At 28.2% G+C, this 21,954-nt stretch overlaps 3 protein-coding genes across 3 annotated transcripts; 2 read left to right on the forward strand and 1 right to left on the reverse strand.

The window, feature by feature from the left end:
- Nucleotides 1–386: 386 nt before the first annotated feature.
- Nucleotides 387–14,600, forward strand: LOC127070459 (E3 SUMO-protein ligase RanBP2-like). The gene is made up of 20 exons (XM_051008472.1): nucleotides 387–601; nucleotides 1,444–1,669; nucleotides 1,749–1,925; nucleotides 2,056–2,368; nucleotides 2,565–2,872; nucleotides 2,945–3,045; nucleotides 3,131–3,251; nucleotides 3,319–3,528; nucleotides 3,641–3,761; nucleotides 3,835–4,000; nucleotides 4,104–4,261; nucleotides 4,364–4,514; nucleotides 4,589–4,832; nucleotides 4,922–5,148; nucleotides 5,258–9,980; nucleotides 10,043–10,294; nucleotides 10,384–10,740; nucleotides 12,358–12,665; nucleotides 12,774–12,899; nucleotides 13,021–14,600. The coding sequence occupies exons 1-20, from the start codon at nucleotides 530–532 to the stop codon at nucleotides 13,075–13,077; spliced, it is 8,418 nt and encodes a 2,805-aa protein (XP_050864429.1). The 5' UTR covers nucleotides 387–529; the 3' UTR covers nucleotides 13,078–14,600.
- A 221-nt stretch (nucleotides 14,601–14,821) lies between these two features.
- On the forward strand, nucleotides 14,822–19,894 carry LOC127070465 (3-ketoacyl-CoA thiolase, mitochondrial). Its single transcript, XM_051008485.1, has 8 exons — nucleotides 14,822–14,985; nucleotides 16,174–16,340; nucleotides 16,537–16,668; nucleotides 16,968–17,232; nucleotides 17,294–17,469; nucleotides 17,545–17,745; nucleotides 17,820–17,974; nucleotides 18,049–19,894. The coding sequence occupies exons 1-8, from the start codon at nucleotides 14,967–14,969 to the stop codon at nucleotides 18,131–18,133; spliced, it is 1,200 nt and encodes a 399-aa protein (XP_050864442.1). The 5' UTR covers nucleotides 14,822–14,966; the 3' UTR covers nucleotides 18,134–19,894.
- On the reverse strand, nucleotides 18,705–20,247 carry LOC127070476 (odorant receptor Or1-like). The gene is made up of 4 exons (XM_051008504.1): nucleotides 19,959–20,247; nucleotides 19,344–19,888; nucleotides 18,957–19,236; nucleotides 18,705–18,881 (listed from the first exon to the last, which is right to left on the reverse strand). The coding sequence occupies exons 1-4, from the start codon at nucleotides 20,232–20,234 to the stop codon at nucleotides 18,705–18,707; spliced, it is 1,278 nt and encodes a 425-aa protein (XP_050864461.1). The 5' UTR covers nucleotides 20,235–20,247.
- Nucleotides 20,248–21,954: the final 1,707 nt, after the last annotated feature.

Here is a 21,954-nt window from a genome sequence, read left to right on the forward strand (position 1 = left end):
TAGAGGTCTATTACTGTATTAATTATATTATTTGTATCACAAGTACAATATAAAGTTGTGAACCACTGTTTGAAGCATCCAAGAAGAAAACGTTCATTTGTTTAAAACGAAATGTAAAATATCAAAAAACAAAGTCTGTAATTATTAGATTACAATGATTATATCAAATATAATAGATAAAATTAAATGAAATATTAATCGTAATACACAATTAATTCATTTAAAAAATACGAATAAAAAATTAAATTTACTTTAAAGGCTTGTACTCATGTACTTAAGTAGATTTTACACTAAGCTATCACTAGTATCTTTGAAAATATTTCTAGCGATAAGAGTTTATGATACTAGAAATATCTCATCTAGTGTCGTGGCATCACTGAAAACCGTTTGAAAGAGGAGATTTACGTTGTAGAAAGCGGCACCTCGCATCAAGGTTTTTTTAGTGTTTTGAACTATACCTTAATAAAGTGCTAGTTATAATAATCTGTCGCAATTTTGTGAAAGAAAACGCATTGTAGTGACCTGAAACATGTTTCGGTCGAAAAAAGACGTTGATCGTCACGTTCAAGATATTTTTCGTAAACTGAAAAACGACAATGAGGTATGGCTTGTTTTTAGCACGGGGAGACCGTGTAAAATGAATGACCGTTTTGTTACGTTTGAGGCGCGCACTCGTAACGTTTTTAAGTGATTAACTTCTTTAGAAAAGAATTATTCGAATTTTTTAACAATATGAACCCGTTTTCTAGTTACCACGTGTTGAAACACAGTGTTCTTTTAGTTAATATATTTAATTACGTTGTATTGATCTTTTAACTTTGATATAGTATCTTTTATATGAATCTTCATAACCTATTCCGTAAAAACTTGAATAAGTGTGATCTCCCTAACATTATCATGTTTGAGTAATATTCTTTTCAAACATACCAAACATTTTTTCTTCTTCTTCTTTTTTTTTTTTTTTTTTTTTTTTTTGATGAAAATTATTTTCTTTGAAGAAGCAAATCAAATTACAGAAACTGATCATTTCAAGGTCATTTTTTTCTTAAAATTTTAACATCATAGAAACGTTTTTATAATAAAATCTATCTGTTGCTTTGTAAATATTTTTATAAAAGATATAACAAAGAATTTTTTGATGTCCTATGAGAGTGTAGTCCTTATGGTAATTTTTCTTTGTTAAAATACCATTTCATTTTTTTTTAAATTAATATAATAATGTGAGACAAGTATAACTTTGAAATAATCTTAGTTTCGATTATTTTATTGTTCTTTACATCTTCGAATTAAATAACTTTTATATAGAAGAATTTTTGATATTTTTGATTATTTGATATATTAATATTATTATTAGACCATCTATAGAAATTGTTAAAAAGGAATAATTAATTATTAAATTTATTAAATTCTATCATAAAGATTAACTTATTTTTTTATTTACAGAAACCATACCGTTGTTATAGTATAGCTAAATTATATTATCAAGTAGGAGATTATGAATCTGCCAAGAGATATGTGTCTTCTTACTTGGAGGTACGAGAAGAATCAGCAGGCGCACATAAGTTATTAGGTCAAACTCTTGAAGCGTTAGGAGAAAAAGAAGCAGCATTTAATCAATATAAATTATCTCTTGAATTAGATGCAAGTCAAAATGATTTGGTTTTAAAAGGTATATTCTTAGTAATATAACAATAATACTTTATACAACAGATAATTATTGTAATAATTTATTTGTTATTTTATATTAGTTTGTGAATTATTGGTTGATATGGATACTGGTACAGACGTTAATCGTATTAGATATTGGGTCAAGAGAGCTGATAAACAATTTCCACATCATCCTATAATTTTCAAATTAAAAGAAAAGATGTTAATGGCAGAAAGACCAAATGATAGTAGTGAAGATCTCGAAGCTTTAATTGCATGTAAGTGTTAAAATATTATTTATTTAAACTAATATTAGCAAAAATTCAAAAAAATATAATCCTTAATTCTAAAGATTGTAAATATGTTATATAATATTTTTAAATTATTCATTATAATCATTTTTTTTAGCCGAGTTATCCATCAGGCCAACAGATGTCGACTTGCGTGTTAAATTAATTAAGTATTATATGGCAAAGCAAAGATTCAATGATGCTTATAATCATGCTGCTAATGTGGAAACAACATATTGCCACAGAAATAGCATTATGTGGTATCAATCACTCAGCGAGTTATTAGGAAAATGCAAAAAAAGCAAACAGGATGATTGGTCATTTTGGGTATTTTATATATCCACGTTAGAAAGATATGCAGCACTTTCTTTGAAGGAGCATGGCAATGACACAACTAAAACAATACCGGAAGCAACACAAGCAGTATTTAAGTATGTCACAATAAAAATTAATTATATTTAGTTGAAAGTAATAATAGAAAAATATTAAAGTTTGATAAAAATTATTATTTTTTATTACTGAAACATTATATAATATAATATTGCTATAATCTTTTTGTTACAATTTTATCATTGTAAATTATTTTCACATTTTTATATATATATTTTTTCTTTTTTTTTTTTTCAGTTTTGATCAAGTTTTGACTGAATTTAAATCACAAAATTTGTCTGGTTATCCGATGTACACAGAAGAAATGCTAACACATATGTGGGGTCAATTGCATTTTCATTTAGCATGTCTATTATTACGAAAAACTAAAAGAGAACAAGGCAGTTGGGATGAAGCAAGTCGACTTTGTGCAGTTCTTTTTTTGTTTGCATTACATGTACATCCAATAGATTCTACAGCTTCATGGGCTATTCATGGAAAAGATCAATTTAAAAACTTAGTTTCAGTTTGGTATAGAGAAGGGTCATATAGATGTAGTCAGGCTGGTATGTTTTTGCATGAACTATTACTGACTTCAAAGTATGAAAATTATTTTATAAATGTTTCATCTTGTTTAGGTAATGTTCTTCAAGATTGTGCAAGAAATAATGTCAAGAAACTGATGAATAAGATTGATACATTTTTCTTCACAGAAGCATGGAGAGAAAGAATTTATCAGGTATTATGAATATCTTATTTAGTATATAACTATAACAGTTGATGTTATTAATGTTTCTTATTTACATGCTTATAATAATTTCTAGAGAAGTTTTGTATCCAAACTGTATCAACAACATATAAAAACTTCATATTTTTGCAATCATACAGTTTTTAATCCACCTCTTCGTTTGTGTTTACCAAATGAATTAAAACGCTATGATGAAGGTACATTTTATTTTTTTAATCGACTAAATGTAATTTCAAAAATTATTGTAATTAAGTTTTATTTCAGTTTCGGAAGAAGTATGGCCAGATTCGTTACATCATCATGTTTGGCTTGGTATTAGGAGTCGACTTCAAAATACTCAAAAGAAGGATCAGACATATCCACAACAGTATTCTCATGTATTTCCAGAATTGCAATTTTCTATTAATAATCTAAACCAAGCTGGTCCTGACACATTATGTAGATTAGACATTGATGCATTTTTAAATGCTGCAGGTTAGTTGTAAAAGTAATTATATTAACATTATACTATGTTAATCGTTAATTATAATCTGTTGATAATGTGGTTGAAATAAGAAACATCTATATAAAATATTTTTATTTTTAGTTTTATGTGCTGCTGTAATGGTTGAAGATCAGCAACAAAGAGGTTTCTTAACTCGAGAAAGACTTCCTACTCTACCAGCAGATCTAACTAGTTCCCTTTGTACATCTGCACAAGAGAAATGGTATTAATAATCTCCTTTCATTATCTTTATTAATATTTGCAAACTGTTTAAATAAATGAGTTTACCTCAATAGGTGGTCATATGCATATAAAATGTACTCTAGAACAGAGATATTAGAAGGAGATTTAGGAGAAATTAGACAAGAATTACGAAGAGGTTTAGAAGTTGTTCGTTGTATCGGCAATCATGGTTTGCATCCAGTAGTTCTGGTACATTTAGCACGATTATTTTATCATAGGGTAAATATTCATTAATTTTTCATTATTAATATTAATTTTATATTAATTTTGTATTAAAAATATCTAGAAGTGTAGTTTTATAATATATGCTATATTAATTAAGGTAAAAATATTAAAAGAAAAAGATCCAGAGCATCTTGACATTATGGCCTTAGAAGTTCGATATGAACTTTATTGGTCAACTGTTATACCTCTTCTTGAAAGATTGCAAAATAATCAAACTATACGTGTAACAAATTCTAAATTATTTAATTATGAAGGGTAAGTATATATTGTTTGTGTAATTAAAACATTGTTTTATTCTTTGTAAATGTATATGACAGTTTATTTATGTAACTATATTTAACTTATTTGTAAGAATAGAAAGAACATGAGTAATGCAGAGTTAACTAACGCTTTGGAGGAAGGTAGATTACTTTTGGCTCAACGCTTTGTACGGAATAAACAATATGAGCAAGCAATTGATGCATTGCAAGTATTGAAATGCCCAGAAGCTACGTTTCAGCAAGGACAAGTAAGACTTTTTCTTTACTCCTTTTAATTTTTTTATTAATTTATTTAAAATAAAATGTAATTTGTTTGAAATAGATTTATAAAATGCTTGCTGATGAAATAGTCGGTTCTATGCCTAGAGAAAGCTTAACATCAGAAATAAGATCACAGCATATCATTATGCTCTCGAAAGCTAGAAATTGTTATTATCTTACTTTAGATCGATTACGTAGTCCAGGAATGAATCTGAAACATCCATTAGATTCGGAACTGTGTATACATATTTCAGCTATAGAAAATGAATTAAAAAGGATTGATCCAGATTTATCACAAGGAGACTGTGAGTTAAGAATAGGATTTTGTATTTACATTATTCGTATCATAGTATTTATCTAGTTTTATAATATATTTTATGTAATTATATTGCAGTAAGTAGAAATGAGTGCGATGTGTTATCAGATGAAAGTTATTCACCTGCACATAGTGGCGTTGATCATCCTATAACGAATGTACCTATATCTGCATTAACTGGATTAGGCACTCCTGTGAATATATTAAGTACACCACAAAAAAATACTCATCGTACTCCGAAACAATCTAGTACACCTTGTAGACCACAACATCAAGATATTATGGATTTATCAAGGAATCGCACGGTAATTTGATAAGTTTTATATATATATATATATAATATAATTAAAAAATTATATATATGTATATATATAAAGAGAGTGAGATAGTTTTTAAAACTGTTTGTATGTTTAGGAAGCACGCCCGAGTCCTGAACGGCTTGATGCTCAGATACGTCAAATGATGCATGCTAGAGATACTGTTATGCAAACAATCATAGAACAAAATAAAATGATAATGGAAAAGATAGATGAATTAACAAAAGAAATGGCAGAATTAAGAAAAGATTCTCAAAAACAACGTGTTCAACCAGTTAATTTTAATCCTAATATAGAAGACGATTTATATGTTCTTGGAGAAGAAGATTATGGTGATATAAATTATACAACCAATCAGTCAGCTCCAACATCTTCCATTTCTGGAAATATGTTTCCACCATCTCATAGACATCCTTATTCACCATTAGTGTATCCACCAGCAACAGCTTTCCAAGGTTACTATCAAGGAACTCTACCATTTACTGATCCAAATGCACAAGCAATTCCACCTTTATATCCTCCGAATGTTTATCCAATGCCTATGCTGTATCCTAATCGACCTAAGGTACCGGACATGTTACAACAAGGTCTGTTTGCTGCATCAAGATTGGCAACTCAACTGAGTGATCTTATACCACCTCCAACAAATATATCATTGCAAATGCCAATGCAGAAAATTGAAGTGACGAAGCCTCAAACTATAATAAAAGATAATTCTACTAAGAAATCTCCACCTGTAAATGTTGTAATAACTACTTCAGATACGCTACCAACTACAGTGCCATTGGTGCAACCTACTCTGAGTGTTACTATCCCTGCTCAATATAGAATGGGAAATATTTCTACTGTTGCAAGTACTACAGAATCACAGAATGTTCCACATTGTTATCAAATCTCTATGCCATCTCAAGCTACTATTCCAACAACTGTCAATTTACCTCCTTTGCCTGCAACACTTACATCAACACCAGCAAATATTTCATTATCGGAAACACCAAAAAGCAATAATATCGAAGCACACACAGTTAGTTCACCAAATAGTTCTGCTGAACTACATGAACCAGAACACGATCCAATACCAGATTTTGTTCCTGTCATACCATTGCCTGCTGAAGTTAAAGTTACAACAGGCGAAGAAGATGAAGTTACATTATATTGTGCACGCGCAAAACTTTTCCGTTTTGTGGATAAAGAATGGAAAGAACGAGGCGTTGGAAATGTTAAATTATTAAAAAATGCAGAAGGGAAAGTTCGTTTGTTGATGCGTAGAGAACAAGTCTTAAAAATATGTGCAAATCATATGTTAAGACCTGACATGGAGTTAACTAGTATGCCAAATAATGATAAAGCTTGGATTTGGGTTGCGAATGATTTTGCAGATGAAAAAGTGAAAATTGAGAAACTTTGTATCAGATTCAAAACTGCAGAAGAAGCTCTCTCATTCAAACAACATTTTGATAGTGCTAGAGCTAGCTTAACATCTATTAATGAAAAAGTATTTAATGAAACCGATAACAAAACAGCAACCAATGTTAAAGTTTCGGAAGGAGAGAACAATCATTCATCATCTCTCGTTACTTCAACAAACATAAATAATGTACCGTTGGATAAAGAAAAAACTGCTGCAACTACAGCTGTTGTTGGTGGATTTTCCTTCACTTCAAAGCCCGTCATTCAAACGGTTTCTACTGGGATAGAAAGTACATCCCAGAAACAAAATGAAACACAAAAAGTAAGTCCATTCGTAGGTTTTTCATTCAATAAACCTGAATTCACCAAAACACCTGAGATCATAATTACCTCGACAACAACCAAAAATGTATCTACGCCTGTAACAACGCAAGTAACTGGTTTTTCTTTCTTAAAATCAAATACGATCTCTCCCTCATATTCTGAACCAACGACAACTGCTGTTTCTATTGGTATACGTGACGTGACTACAGTTACTACGTCTCAAACAGCAGCAATTGTTTCTACAACTTCAGCGTCTCGTGTCTCATTAAGAAGACCGCATGCACCTGCACCTGCAACATTAATTGTTGCAACTACAACAAGCGGTATCACTCAAAAATCTGAACTATCTGGCCAAGAGGAATGTGAAACAAAAGTTTTATTTGAACAAAAAGCAACTCTTCAACGACAATGCAAAGATAATAAAAATTGGGAGAATAAAGGTACTGGACAGATGAAAATTATATTGAATATAAAAACAGGAAATTTGAATTTATTAATGCATAGAGAAGAGGATTCAAAAGTCTGTTATAATCAAGATGTATTAGCAGAAATGAAATTTAATATTAAGTCTATAAATAAAAATGTTATTAATTGGGTTGTTTATGATACTAAGGGAGAGAATAAGTTAGAATCATATTCTATAACATTTAAAAGCCCAGAGCAAGCATCAAAATTCTATGATATACTTATAAATGATCAACAGAAAAAGAAAAAAGATAATATTTCTAGTGATGTGAAAAAATATGAAAATAAAAAAATATCCGAAACATCAAACGTAATTGCAGAAAATAAACAAGTACCATTATCAGAATTATTTAAGCCATCTCCAGGATCTTGGGAATGTAATGCATGTTATACTAGAAACGATGGTAAACAATCAAAATGTCTAGCATGCGGAGAATCGTCTACTCTTGCAACTTCTAGTGTACCTACTGGAGCAGTTGAATCCACACCATCTTCTCAACAAGTGCCACTTTCTCAGCTGTTCAAAAAACCTTCTGGTTCATGGGAATGTAAGGAATGTTATATTTCCAATTTGGAAACATATAATTATTGTGTTGCTTGTGATAGCCCTAAAGATCCATCTATGCCACCTAAACAAAAGACAAGTGGTTTCAGTGTAGGTTTAATACCTACTGAATCAAAACCTACATTTACTTTTGGTATTCCTCAAGAATCTATTAAAGATACAACAAGTGGATTTACATTCCGAATGAATAAATCAGTAGATGGAACTACAGATGAGTCTGCAAGTAAAGTGCAACTTAGCACACCAATAAAGTCTAGTACAGATACAAAAAGTATATTTGGAGGAACGCAACAACCAAGTACTCCAACGTCTCAAGACACGCAATTCACATTTGGTTTTCCTGGGAAGTCTTTTGGCTTTAATTTTACAGCAAAATCTCCTGCAAAATCACCTGGTGGTGCAGAAACCAGTGACGAAGAAGTCGTTGAAAGTGATGATATTCATTTTTCACCGATAATTCCAATGCCAGATGAGATAGAAGTTAAAACTGGAGAAGAAGACGAAGAAATACTTTATAGTCATAGAGCTAAATTATTCAGGTATGATTCTGTAGCTAAAGAATGGAAGGAACGTGGATTAGGTGATATTAAATTATTAAGACATCATCAAACTAAAAAATTAAGACTGATAATGAGACGAGATCAAGTACTGAAATTATGTTTAAATCATTGTGTCTTACCAGAAGTAGAATTCAAACCAAAAGATGAAAAAACTTGGCTGTGGAATGCTGCAGATTACAGTGAAGGAGAAATTGAGTACATGCAATTTGCGTGTCGTTTTAAAACTTCAGAAATTGCCGCAGATTTTAAAACAGCTATTGATAATGCCAGAAAATCAGAAAAATTATCATCAAACAATGAAATTGTTCAAGATGAACAAATACAACAACAAAATGCAAAGTCCTCTCAAGATATCCAGGTTGTATACGAATTAAAAGTTACGCCTGAAGAGAAAGCTGCTGCTTTAAAATTACAATTGCCAGAGAATTTTTATGCTTACAAGCAAAAAGAGGATTGCCCAGGATGTATAGGATGCATAGAACCAAGTACACCACCGATTGAAGATTTCCAAGTTCAAGGAGAATTAAAGACTAATGGAACTTTAAGTTCAACAATCTCAACTTCGAAGACACATACTGCTCCTATTAATATAAATTCACACATTAATGAAATTAAAACTTCAGATAATGGAAATGGAAATGCTCAAACAAATGCATCTACTAAAATTTCATTTGTAACAAAAACAGATAATTCTGATGCAAAAAGTGCAGTCTCAGTTAAACCAAATACACCTACTACTTATAACATATTCGATATTTCTTCATTATCTTTTGGAGACAAATCTATTGCTTTCAATGACAAGAAATCAACTGGATTTATATTTGGAGCATCACCTTCTCAACCTACATTAAATGATAAGTTGATAACAAGTGGATCAATTGGTCAATCTAATAAATCTACGGAGGATTCAAATAATACATTATCAAAATGGTTTGGCAATAGTAACGTAAAAATTTGTGAACCAGTTGGTACGAATCAACAATCCAGCAGTTTTTCTGCTGGTAGGAATATATTTAGCAAGCCAAAATTTATTCCTAGTAACACATCTTCTACATCTTTATTTGAAACTGCAGTTAAAATAGATTCAAATCCATTAGAAAATGTTGGAAATCAGATTTGTGGAGGTACATCAAAATCAGTAGATGCAGGATCGGAGAAATCATTTTTAAATACAACAGGAAACAGTTCGTCATTAATTTTTAAAAATATATTTAGTAATTTACCTCCAGCTACTACCTCTGTTTCAACAATAATATTTGGTGTGACACCCAGTACAATATCAACTGCACCTACTTTCGAAACGAAATCCGCAAGCTCAATATTTAGTAATACTTCAGCACCATTTTCAAGTAACTTAACCTTTGGTTCAACTGATTCTACATTAGCAGAAGACACATCTAACAAGGATGATAACACTGGTGATTTCCTGACGCAAAGTAATGTAACATTTTCTGCTTTAGCTCAGAAAGCCCCACAAACAGAAGCCTTTAAAAAAGGTATGAATCAACATTAATTATTTAAAAAAATTACAATACATTATATAATTTTTTTTCCACAGATCCGAACTTTTCTTTTGCTGGAACTGGTTTATCTGTGTTTGGTTCCAAAGTAACTTCTTCAGTTCCTAGTAAATCGATAACAATAGAAGAAATAAAACAAGACCAACGAGACAGGGATAAAAAAAATGATAACGACGAAGATGAGTGTAGTGAAAATGAAAATGATCAGGAACACGATCCTCACTTTGAACCTATTATTCCAATGCCAGATGCTATTGAAGTACGAACTGGTGAAGAAGATGAAGAAAAAAGTAATGATTTGATTTAACTTTACTTATTTTATTTCTTGATCTTTATATCTAATAATATCATACTAAATTGAAAATACATATCTTTGCAGTATTTTGTAATAGAGCCAAGTTATATAGATACAATAATGCTACAAAAGAATGGAAAGAAAGAGGAGTTGGAGAAATGAAAATTTTGCATCATGCCAAATATGGATCATATCGATTATTATTACGTAGAGAACAAGTTCACAAAGTTGTATGTAATTTTCTAATCAACCCAGATACAGAGTTTCGTTCACTTTCTACGTCGGATCGAGCATGGATATGGGCAGGTATGAATCATGCGGAAGAAACTCCATGTGTCGAAGAACTCGCAGTTAAATTTAAAACTTCGAACTTGGCTGCGGAATTTAAGAAAATTGTCGACGAAGTACAACAAACGCTACGTGAAAGACAAAGTGAACAAGGTAGCTAATCTTAATTTTTTTGCTTAATAGTCATCACTGATGTTCATTATAGTTTTTATTGCATGAAGTACTTTTTTCTTTTTTCTTTTTCTATTATGTAGAATGTTTTATAATTAAATTTATGTACGTATAACGATATTTAATTTTATAAATTGAGCGATATACCTATTCTGTAAAATGTCAATTGTATAACATTACTGTAAATGTAAGTGTATATAAGAAATGTAAAAATACATATAATGCCTTATTTAAATTGACGATTAACATATTGGAGATAATATTTACAAAGTTTTGTTTTTATAGACAGCTTGTATGATTTAATTGATTGCCTTTGTAAGACATTCTACAAATTTTCATATTGAAATTATTTTACTTTTTTCAAAATAGATGTGTAGTAAACACATTTTATAATATAATACAATCGAGTATTACTCATTTCTAGTTTGAATATCATATAATAAAAAATTGTTAAGAGAGCAAAGAAATGCATTTTTACATTTAATATATAACTTTCATATTAAAAGTCGCATATAATATAGCTTTAGCGATATTAGATGATAATACCTTTTTGTGAACAGAATGTTATTCAATTTATTGAAATATTATTTTAATTTAAGAAATTCTTTTGATTTACATATCATATTCAGTGCTTGTATTATTTATGAATCAATTAATTTTTGATATATAGTATCTCCTTCCAGTGAATAAATATATTTTGTATTAAATTGGCGATAATATAAAGATATTTCAATGTAACAATATTTTTTTTTGGTTAATATTAAACCAATATGTTTTATAGATCAAAAATAAATGAAAGATATATGGATATGTAATATAATTAAGCACAATGATATTTAACGAAAATAATATGTATTTATATAATAATTATGGTCAACTATTTAATCGTTATGTTTATTTTTAATATTTTCATTTATAATATATAAACCAAAAAGACAAATTTCATTTTTTCATTTATTTGTTATCCTGTGTAATTTCTCAAATTTTATGTTATTATTTTAAATAAGATTTTCCATTTGTAATAAACTACATTGACGTAATAATAATAATAATAATAATAATAATAATAATAACAATAATAATAATAAAAATTAAGTGCAAATGTTAATTTACGATAATCCTAGATATTAAATAAGTGATTTATGATTACATGATTTCTGAAAAGTATACACTAAATGATAGAGAACTATTAATAATATTAATGCAACTAATATCAAATATAATAGCATATAATTTATATATTTTATTATATTATGTAAGTTTGGAAATGTTATCTACCCAATTTATAATTAGTTTTAAAAAGTATTTTGTATTGTTTATATTTCCTTAAATTCATATAGTAAGAAAAAAAATATATAATTTCTTAAATACATATATTTCTTGAGATAATATCGGATTTTGTTTTCGTTTTTTACCGGTATATTTGATATCTTATGAATTATGATTGATTTTTATAATTTTGTGAATTATATCATTGTTCACAGTATGTTGAAATAAAATTTAATTTTTTTAATAAGTTGTATAATAATAATCTGAGTCTTACAGTTAAATGTAATAAATTATGTCTTTGTTTTATATGCATCTATATTTGTTATGTAGATATCAAGTATAACAGTGGAATTGTGCAAGAAAATCAAGAATGTGTTGATGAGATCGATGATGAAATCGATGATCAAGAGGATGTTGATGATGAAGATGATGATGAAGATGAAGGTTCATTAATTTTTGAGAAAAGAGCAACATTATATACAAAATCAAATGATGGAACAAAATGGATACAGATAGCTTTAGGAACATTGGCAATATATTATGATATGAATATTTTTGGTGAAAAAATAATATTAAAGGCTGATGGATCCGGAGAAATGTTGAGTAATACGATTATTAGTATGAGCACCGAAATGCAGGTAATATATTTTATTTTTATTAACGAATATAAGAATGATATAAAAAAAAAAATTGTATGAAATCATTGTAAATTGTTTCGTTATTCAAAATTTTTTTATTTTCTCCAGCTTGAAGGGAAAAAATGTATTTGGACTGCCATTGATCATGCTTTGGAGCCTCCTACAAGCCGTACCTTGAAAGCAGTTTTTTCGTCTTCACAAGCGGCGGAACAAATGCATAAAATTTACATGTGTGTAAGTATAGAAAACATTTCTATAAACAGATATATAATAAAAAATTGTATATATATTTAAAATTTTCAGTTTTTAGTTTTAAAGAAATTGTAGTATCATATTTTGGTTAAATTATTTGCAGGCATTGGAGTGTACTAAACAAGCTGGTATTATTGAGAATATACTAACAAACAAATAGAGGAAAAATAAGAAAGTTCTTTGTAAGCTAATTATTACGATCTCCCTTGTAAACATAGAATGTATTGTTATTGAAGTCTCACTAGAAGGAAACTTTTTACTATACTTTTTATGTTTTCAAGACATAGACTATACAAACAAATGACATTGATGTAGATATTACATGACTATTGTTATTATACAATTCTCTATTTTAGTCCATGTATTTATCAAAATAGTATAAGCAACAGAAAAAAAAAATGTTTTCATAATTTTATTCTGTATTTGATATCTCTAAGAAACACAAAGTAACAAGAGTAAATTGAAATACTCGATAAATAAAAAGAAGTGTGTGCCAATCGATTTGTCCTGATGATTGTCTTATAACAAATAGATAAAATTTCGTGCTTTTTATTAATAATTATTAAATAACGATTTTTTATTATTTTGCATTCATAAGTATTTAAGTCGTCTTAAGAAATATTATAAATACGAGTATGCAAAAATCTATTATTTTATTACATGTAAATATAATATCAAAGATACTTTATTATAATATAACTTCTTGACTAAGATAGTAATATAGAAATATTTTCCAAATTAGAAAAAGATTGTTATTAACATTCTTTGGAGTAACAATAAGTTTCTATAAAATAAAAATTAAATAAGCCTTCATTATATAAATGATTTCTTTTATCATTTACAAAAAAATAGTATGAAGTTTTAAGAAACTGTTCTTAATAGCTATTTTTTTATGTCGTAGACTAAAATTTATTGTATTAATGAAGTTATAAAATTTCTTCTACGAGACTTTAATGCATATTTATCTCATTTATGCATGAACTTTGATTTGACTGTTTAAAGTAAACAATTCAATAAAAATCCTAATGGTGTAATAGTATCCTATAGAAATGTAAGAAATACTTTGAGTGTGTTTATAACCTGTGTGTGTCATGACCTTAATTTTTTTTTTAAATGTATGAAACTAAAATAATACTGCTGCAAGTATACACTCATAATAGATATTTAAATATACATATGTAATTTAATTTTTAATGATTCAATACTACAGCGACGATTAGTATTAATATTTAATTTCTATTTCTTTTTTTAATTTATATAATAAATTATGATCACATTAAAAATAAAAATTAAAAGAAAAATAGAATTTGTTTCGCTAAATAATAACACATATCGTAAATATAAACGTATCAGTGTCGTATTAATAACTGGTTTGGACTTTAGACATTGTCAAAGTATTATGAATCAGGGTTCAATTTATGTTATCTATACATAAAAAGAAAAGCAAACATCGGACTAGTTTAAGAAAATACGTTATATTTGCCTTTCTTCATTGATCTTAAACTGAATAAGTAACATAAAATTTCTAAAAAGAATTATTGCATTACTGTTTGTTATTAGTATTTCGTTGTGTGTAACAATGTAAAAAAGTAAAATATTATAATTCATGTATCGAATTATTATTGAAATTAAATTCAAAATCCGTCAGAAAGAAAATGATATAAAATTGCATTCTTTAATTATATTCGTAAATAAATAATAAAGAAAAAGTGTTAATTCTATATTCAATAAAATTAATAGAAATGTAATATAACTTCTAAGTATATTAATTAACAAATTTTCTTTATTTTTATTGCCAATTATATTTAATATAAATAAAAATTTTTATCGAAGACTTAGGGTTCTGAATTCGATTGCGTCGTCCCTGACATTTTTAATGGCTCCACTCCCACTTTGTCTGTTAGTGATACAGCACAACGTATTCAATAAATACATACGAATGGAGTGAAAATAATCAGTGTGCTTTTCATCCATCATTTGTGAATAGTTCTTTGATAATTTTTTATTTTTAATTGTTATATATTATATTATATTATATTATATTACAAAATGTCGATCGTAACAAAAGGTAAGTAATTATTACTTCAGAAGATCTATAATCGATAAATCAGAACAAGAAAAGAACATATGTTAATTCCTAAACAGTTTCTATTATTTTTTATTTTTCATTCGATTCTTTTGTGTTATTTATCGAAAATAATTTTCAATATAAACGATTCCATTTCTCTATGATCTATATTAGTCCACAAATTATACAGTATGATTATTATTATTTCAGATATCTCCGTTATATATAGTTTTACGGGAAGAATTTATTTTCAAGGTCACTTTTTTGCGATATTTCAAAGTCATCGGTATTTTTTTCAATGATACCCTACGATCTTCTCGTATGAATTGATTTCTCATTGAATAAACAAATATTACAATATAATGTCGACAAATGATGTTCGCAAAATAATTTGCAAAAATATTGTTTGTTTAAATATCTTGTTCATACAATAGTAATAAGCCACATCTTTTGTTTTTTTTTTTTCATATTGCCATTAGAAAAATATGTAAAAGGAAAACATAAATAATTTAAGATTTCTTATTTATAACTATACTTTTTTCGTAAGTTCACATGCACATGTATTATGCTACTTGCGAAGAAGTATAATTACAAATATATAATTATGATTATGCTTATCGTTCTGATAAAAATTGTAATATTCTACAATGTCAAATTTTTCAATGCTGAATTCAGTCAAATAGTTCGATACATTTCCCTCAATTATGAACTATTTGTTTTAGAAATACCCATCTCTTATTTTTCCTAATGTTTTGGATCTTCCCTTATCCAATTTGTTAACAACACACTGTTCATTCATCTATTTTTCGATAACGTATTGTATTGTGTATATTTCCAAAAATACTGCTTATTTCTCTTAAAAAAAAAAGAGAAATTTTTGTTTTTATAAATAAGTTAATAATAATACGTCGTTCCTTAAATAATTCGTTCCGAATTTAATCGAAATAGTAAAATAAAAGCGAAATTTTAACAGATGATAATGAAAGAGATTTAAACATAATTAATATATTATATAAAAACATAATTTCAATGATAAGAAATAACAAAATTAATGGAATTAATTTATCATACGTAAAATTTATTGTTAGAATTGCTATTATTTATTATACAACTGATTGGTTATTGAATAGAATAAAATAAAATGATAAAAAAAAAAGATTAATGAAACTATGAAATACTTTTTTTCAGGTATCTTCATTGTTGCTGCAAAGCGAACTCCATTTGGAACAATGGGTGGAGTTTTTACAAACAAAACTGCAACCGAATTATCTGTTGTTGCAGCGAATGCTGCTATGCAATCGGCAGGTATAAAGCCGGAAAAAATTGATAGCGTTATTTTCGGACAAGTATTAACCGTACGTATATATTTACAATATTATTTATGTCGCTAAAGAAAATTTAAATAATATTGTCTGTATGCGAACTTACAATCAGTACTTTTATTTATTAAGAAATAATAATTAATATTTTTATAAAATTTAATATAATATATTAACTCTCTCTCTTTCTTTCTTTTTCATTATATAATTAGTTATTACATATATATTATAGTTGGCATCTGCAGATGGTGCCTTTTTACCACGTCATGTTTTACTACAAACTGGTATACCATTAGACAGACCTGCTTTAGGAGTAAACAGATTATGTGGTTCTGGATTTCAATCTATCGTTAATGCGGCACAGGTTGGTTGATAACGATAAGAATAATTATTGTTACATTAAACTATGCTTATGAAACACACATTCGAATGGATGAGAATTGAAAATCATCAAGTGTACTTATCAATGAAACATATTGTCATACATATATATATATATATATATATATATATATATATATATATGGATTAAATATATATATATATATATATATATATATATATATATGGATTAAAAATGAAAATAGAAAATTAAAATTCTCCTACATATATGTATGTATGTGTGTATGTCGGCGAATTTTAATTTTTTAAAATACATTTTAGAATATTCTAACAGGCGAATCAAGAATCGTTTTAGCCGGAGGTGCTGAGAATATGAGCCAAGTACCATTCGTTGTCCGAGGCGTTCGTTTTGGAACAATTTTAGGTCAGAAACATGAATTCGAGGATGCTCTTTGGGCTGGATTATATGATACCTATTGTAATTTACCTATGGGTTTAACTGCGGAAAAGCTTGGAGCGCAATATAATATAACACGAGCAGAAGTTGATGAATTTGCTTTGAGGAGTCAACAATTATGGAAAACTGGTAAATTTATCTAATAATAATACTCGATATCAATAAAAAATTATATAAATGTTATTTTTAGCAAACGATGCTGGTCGTTTTAAAGAAGAACTTGCTCCAGTAACCGTGAAAATTAAGAAACAAGATGTAACAGTCTCAGTAGATGAACATCCAAGACCTAAAACGACAAAAGAAAATCTAACAAAATTGAATCCTGTGTTTAAAAAGGATGGTCTAGTCACCGCTGGTTCGGCATCTGTAATGGAAATTTTAAATGTTTAATTAATGTTTTATAAACGACAATGTTAAAATAATTATTCTCGTTATTTTTAGGGTGTCTGTGATGGTGCAGGAGCATTGATTCTTGCAAGTGAAGAAGCTGTTAAACAAGAAAAATTGGTACCATTGGCACGTTTAGTAGGATACAGTGTCGCTGGTGTGGACCCTAGTATTATGGGAATTGGACCAGTCCCAGCGATACGTAATTTACTTAAAAGTACAGGTAAAACGCTGGATGACATTGAACTTGTTGAGGTAATATTACCGATTTTTTGTTTCTTTACTTTCTTAATATTGAGAGATAATGATAATAATAATTTTTTTTGCAGATTAACGAGGCCTTCGGTGCTCAGACTTTAGCTTGCGCCAAAGAACTCAATTTAGATTTGAATAAATTAAATGTAAATGGTGGTGCGATTGCGCTTGGTCATCCATTGGGTGCATCCGGTAGTAGAATTACCGCTCATTTGGTACACGAACTTAGGTAAGTAAAATTGAAACGTTTGTGCTTATTATTTTTGAAAAATATCGCCTTATTTATTTATCTGTTATTTACAGACGTAGAAAGGCTGGTAAATTAGGTATTGGTTCTGCATGTATTGGTGGAGGTCAAGGAATAGCCGTTATGATAGAATATCTTTAAGCGACTGAATAGTTTTATTTATCTATTATTTTTAAACAAATTATAACTTCGTGATTGAAAAGTCTCGAATGAATGAAAACAGTTATTTGTGATATGTTGCAATTAAATATGTGTTTGTATATATATATATATATATATATATATATATATATGTATACACATACACACGTACACATTTGTATACTTATAATAATCAGATGCTAATCAGCTGTTGCATTTTGCAGTACCGTGAAAATGGAGTAAGACATTCGTAAAATCTATAATTTAGAATTGATTAAATTTTTATCGAAGTTTGGAAAGAATTTAGCCCTTCGCAATATAATTATTTTTTTTATTTAATATTTCTGATTTTTATTATCATGCATTTCACGTATGTACATATATATTATGGAAGCAATTTTTTTAATTAAAATAATCTACTTATTTGTTTTATTCAACTAAATAAAATGTCACATTAAAGATGACTCGCGAAATCTAGAAAAATATAGTAATAATAAATCAATAGTAATATACTACAAAGGGCTAGTAGAAAGATTAGAATAGTTAATTTTTATATTTTTATAAAAAATATCTAATCCATCGATATACTTACGTTGACAAAAGTATTTAATGATAATGTGAAGACCTTTCCAGCGCTTAAAATAAGAGGTCGATGGGCTCTTATTATTATTATTTGTAACGCACGTTTAAAATGATTCCCAGCATTCCACCAATCATTGGAATAAGCTGCTGTACTAACATACGTATTCTGTAATTATTTTCAATTTTAGAAAAAATAATTTTAAACTATCAATAATATTTAATAATATAAAATGATACTTACATGTAATTGTAATTCATTACCATGCCAACAATATATAAAGATTTGATAAGTCATACAACACATATACATGAGCATACCAAACAAAATTTCTGGAATATAGATTTTCATCTGTAATCGATAAATTAATTTAAATCGTGAGATATAATATTGATGATTATTTAGATAAAGTGAAATATTTACCTGTGAAATGTTAAAAGCGATTAAACAAATGATGATACAATTGACAAAAAATTGTAAGAGAATCATTGTACCAAAAATATTTTGTATTTCGTTGATGAAACTATATATATATATATAATATAAAAAAAATATTTGTTAGATTAATAATTTCTATTAATTAATATTCTATTTTATATAACATTCTATTTTAAATAAGTTAAGACAAACCTGAATATAACATTATTATGTATAACACATCTTTTTAGAGTTTCATATGGAACATCATAATAATTTTTTTCTTCTTGAGAACAATCGTTTATATTTTTTATAATATCAATTTTTTCTACTTGCTTATAATTCTTTATCGAAGCTACAATCTGACTCAATATTGAAAGCTGACAACATGCAACAGTGATAAGACCAGTGACTAAAGTATCCATAGCTACATTATGAAAACAAGCAACGAAGATAGCCACAGTCTGATGCAAGGAAGTAATTTCAAAAGCTGGAGTAACAGTCACATTGTAAGGATACCAACCTTCCATTGGTAATCTTCTTGATCTTCCAGCAATAAGATCAGCAATGGGTGTAAAACCCCAACAAAGTACTGCCACTGTACCAAAACTTTGATAAGCTATATGATGAAAAATTCCTTGCCAAGTATATTGAGTCACTGTACATTTGTATTTAATATTATGTCGAGCAAATATTTCATTTCTCGTTATATCTAAAAGATTTTGTATACGTTTTTGCCGATAAAGAATTATTACTATCTAAAATGAATGATTTTTTTTTTTAATTTTAATTAAATACTACAATACTATATTTTTTTGTAAGACAAACCTTGTATGCATGGGTACAATTAGTCATAAGAAGCGTTGCTCCAGCAATTAATTTTCCTAAATCGTTCAAACTTAATATAAGATTTGCTATTTCGGTTAACAAAAAAATTCCTAACATAAATGTGAAACTGCATATCGTACAAAAGATATACAACGAACGATATTTTCCTTCTGGTGGCCAAGTTCCCATATAATAAATAATAGATACGCTTACATTTAAATGAAAATTTGGTTCGATTCGACGTTGCATTGGTTTTTCTATATCATACTTATCCATATTCAGCGTAATTATTTTATTTGTATTCTTCTTCTTATTCGTATATTTTATTAGTAACATTAAAATACAACTCGAACATCATCTATGATAGTCTGAATAGAATTCGCTAGAGAGAGAGAGATCGTTTAATTAATGACTTTCGTTCGTCCACGCAACTGATTGAAGACTATAGAAGACAATATAAATAAGTAAATTACAGATTTCCATGCAATGATAGATCTCTTCTATGTTTGTGAATGTATTATTCGATTTGGAAAGAGAAACTTTAAATTACAAGTCGGTAGATTTAATCTGTAATTAAGTACAATCGTAGTCTACTATTATAAGACCACATATAACGTTTGTAGTTACATGTAGAGATATATAATTTTGAAATATCGATCGGTATATAAGAATAGAAGATATAGTAATTCTATAAACGATTTTCGATCGTTAGAAAATTGTATTACGCCCAGTAGAGTCAAGGATCCCTTACAGTGAAAGAGGGGAGGACCGAGAAAATGGCAGTTGGGTGTAAAGCGAACGAATAGATCAAGGATTTTATAGTGAAGTGACGAAATAGGTAGAAACCTTTTCTTGTTCGAGCGTTTTGATTTCTAGCATTCAAGTTCATTCTTAAGTTTAGTTGAAATGAGTGATCTGATGTATAAAATTCCGACCAATATCTAGATCCATTATAATTTTAATATTTTTGACATGGCAGATCAGGATTCGTACGTAAGTTTTTATTTTTAGATTATAGCGTCTATGCGACGCGCAGCAAGTAGAAAGTCGGAAAGATTATGCACATATAGAAAAAACAAAAAAAAAACAATATATTTTCCATTAGAAAATTGAAGTACAAAAACGTTCGCGGATTATTAAACTCTGAATTTACGCGTGAAAAAGAAAAAAAGAAAAGAAACTTGAGAGAATAAGAAAAAGAAAAAGAAACAGTAGCAGCAATGATATATTTTCTGTCGATGCAAGAATTTTTATATTCTCTGGAGATCCTAAGGACCATCGGGAAAAGATATCTGTTCCATTAATAATTATAGATCTCATTGCTTCTCATTATTTTTTCTCTTTCTCTTTTTAAATCTTTACCAGTTCCCTTTATTTTTTATGGTAGCGCTGGGATCATTTCATTTGCAATGAAGATGTTCATATCTCAATATTTAAAAGAATGTGCTCTGCGTTTACAATTTGTAAGATTGCGTTACAATATTGCAATATGTTGCAAAGTTGCAATATTGCGATCACTGACTCCTGTCGATCATCGGGTTACGGCTAGAAAAAGACGGTCGACTCGATGCAATTATTAAAATACATTGAATCAGATGTAAGCTATAAGTCGTACTTTCTTGAAGACCAGACACATGCAATGTTCAAGAGGTCCGATTTTATCGTTTTCGTTTTTGTCTGTATGTAATCTTGCCATTGATACCAGACATTACAATACTGAGAAATTCAAGTCATTGAATTTTTTGATCTTTCGTCGATTTAGTGCGCAAGTAGCTTAAGTAATCCCTTATCTAATAAATGTTGTTTCAATATCCGGTGATTAATCGTCAACAGAAAGCAAATATATACGTATATATGTACATTATATGGGCGTCATAATCGATGCCTTTCTTTGTCTATATCTGATACATCACTCATGCATGTGTATACATATATATCGAGTTATCTTTGGAGTTTATACCATGTATGATATAAGTGATATATATGTACGTATATG

This window comes from Vespula vulgaris, chromosome 18, assembly GCF_905475345.1.
Source record: "Vespula vulgaris chromosome 18, iyVesVulg1.1, whole genome shotgun sequence".
Taxonomy (NCBI): Eukaryota; Metazoa; Arthropoda; class Insecta; order Hymenoptera; family Vespidae; genus Vespula; species Vespula vulgaris.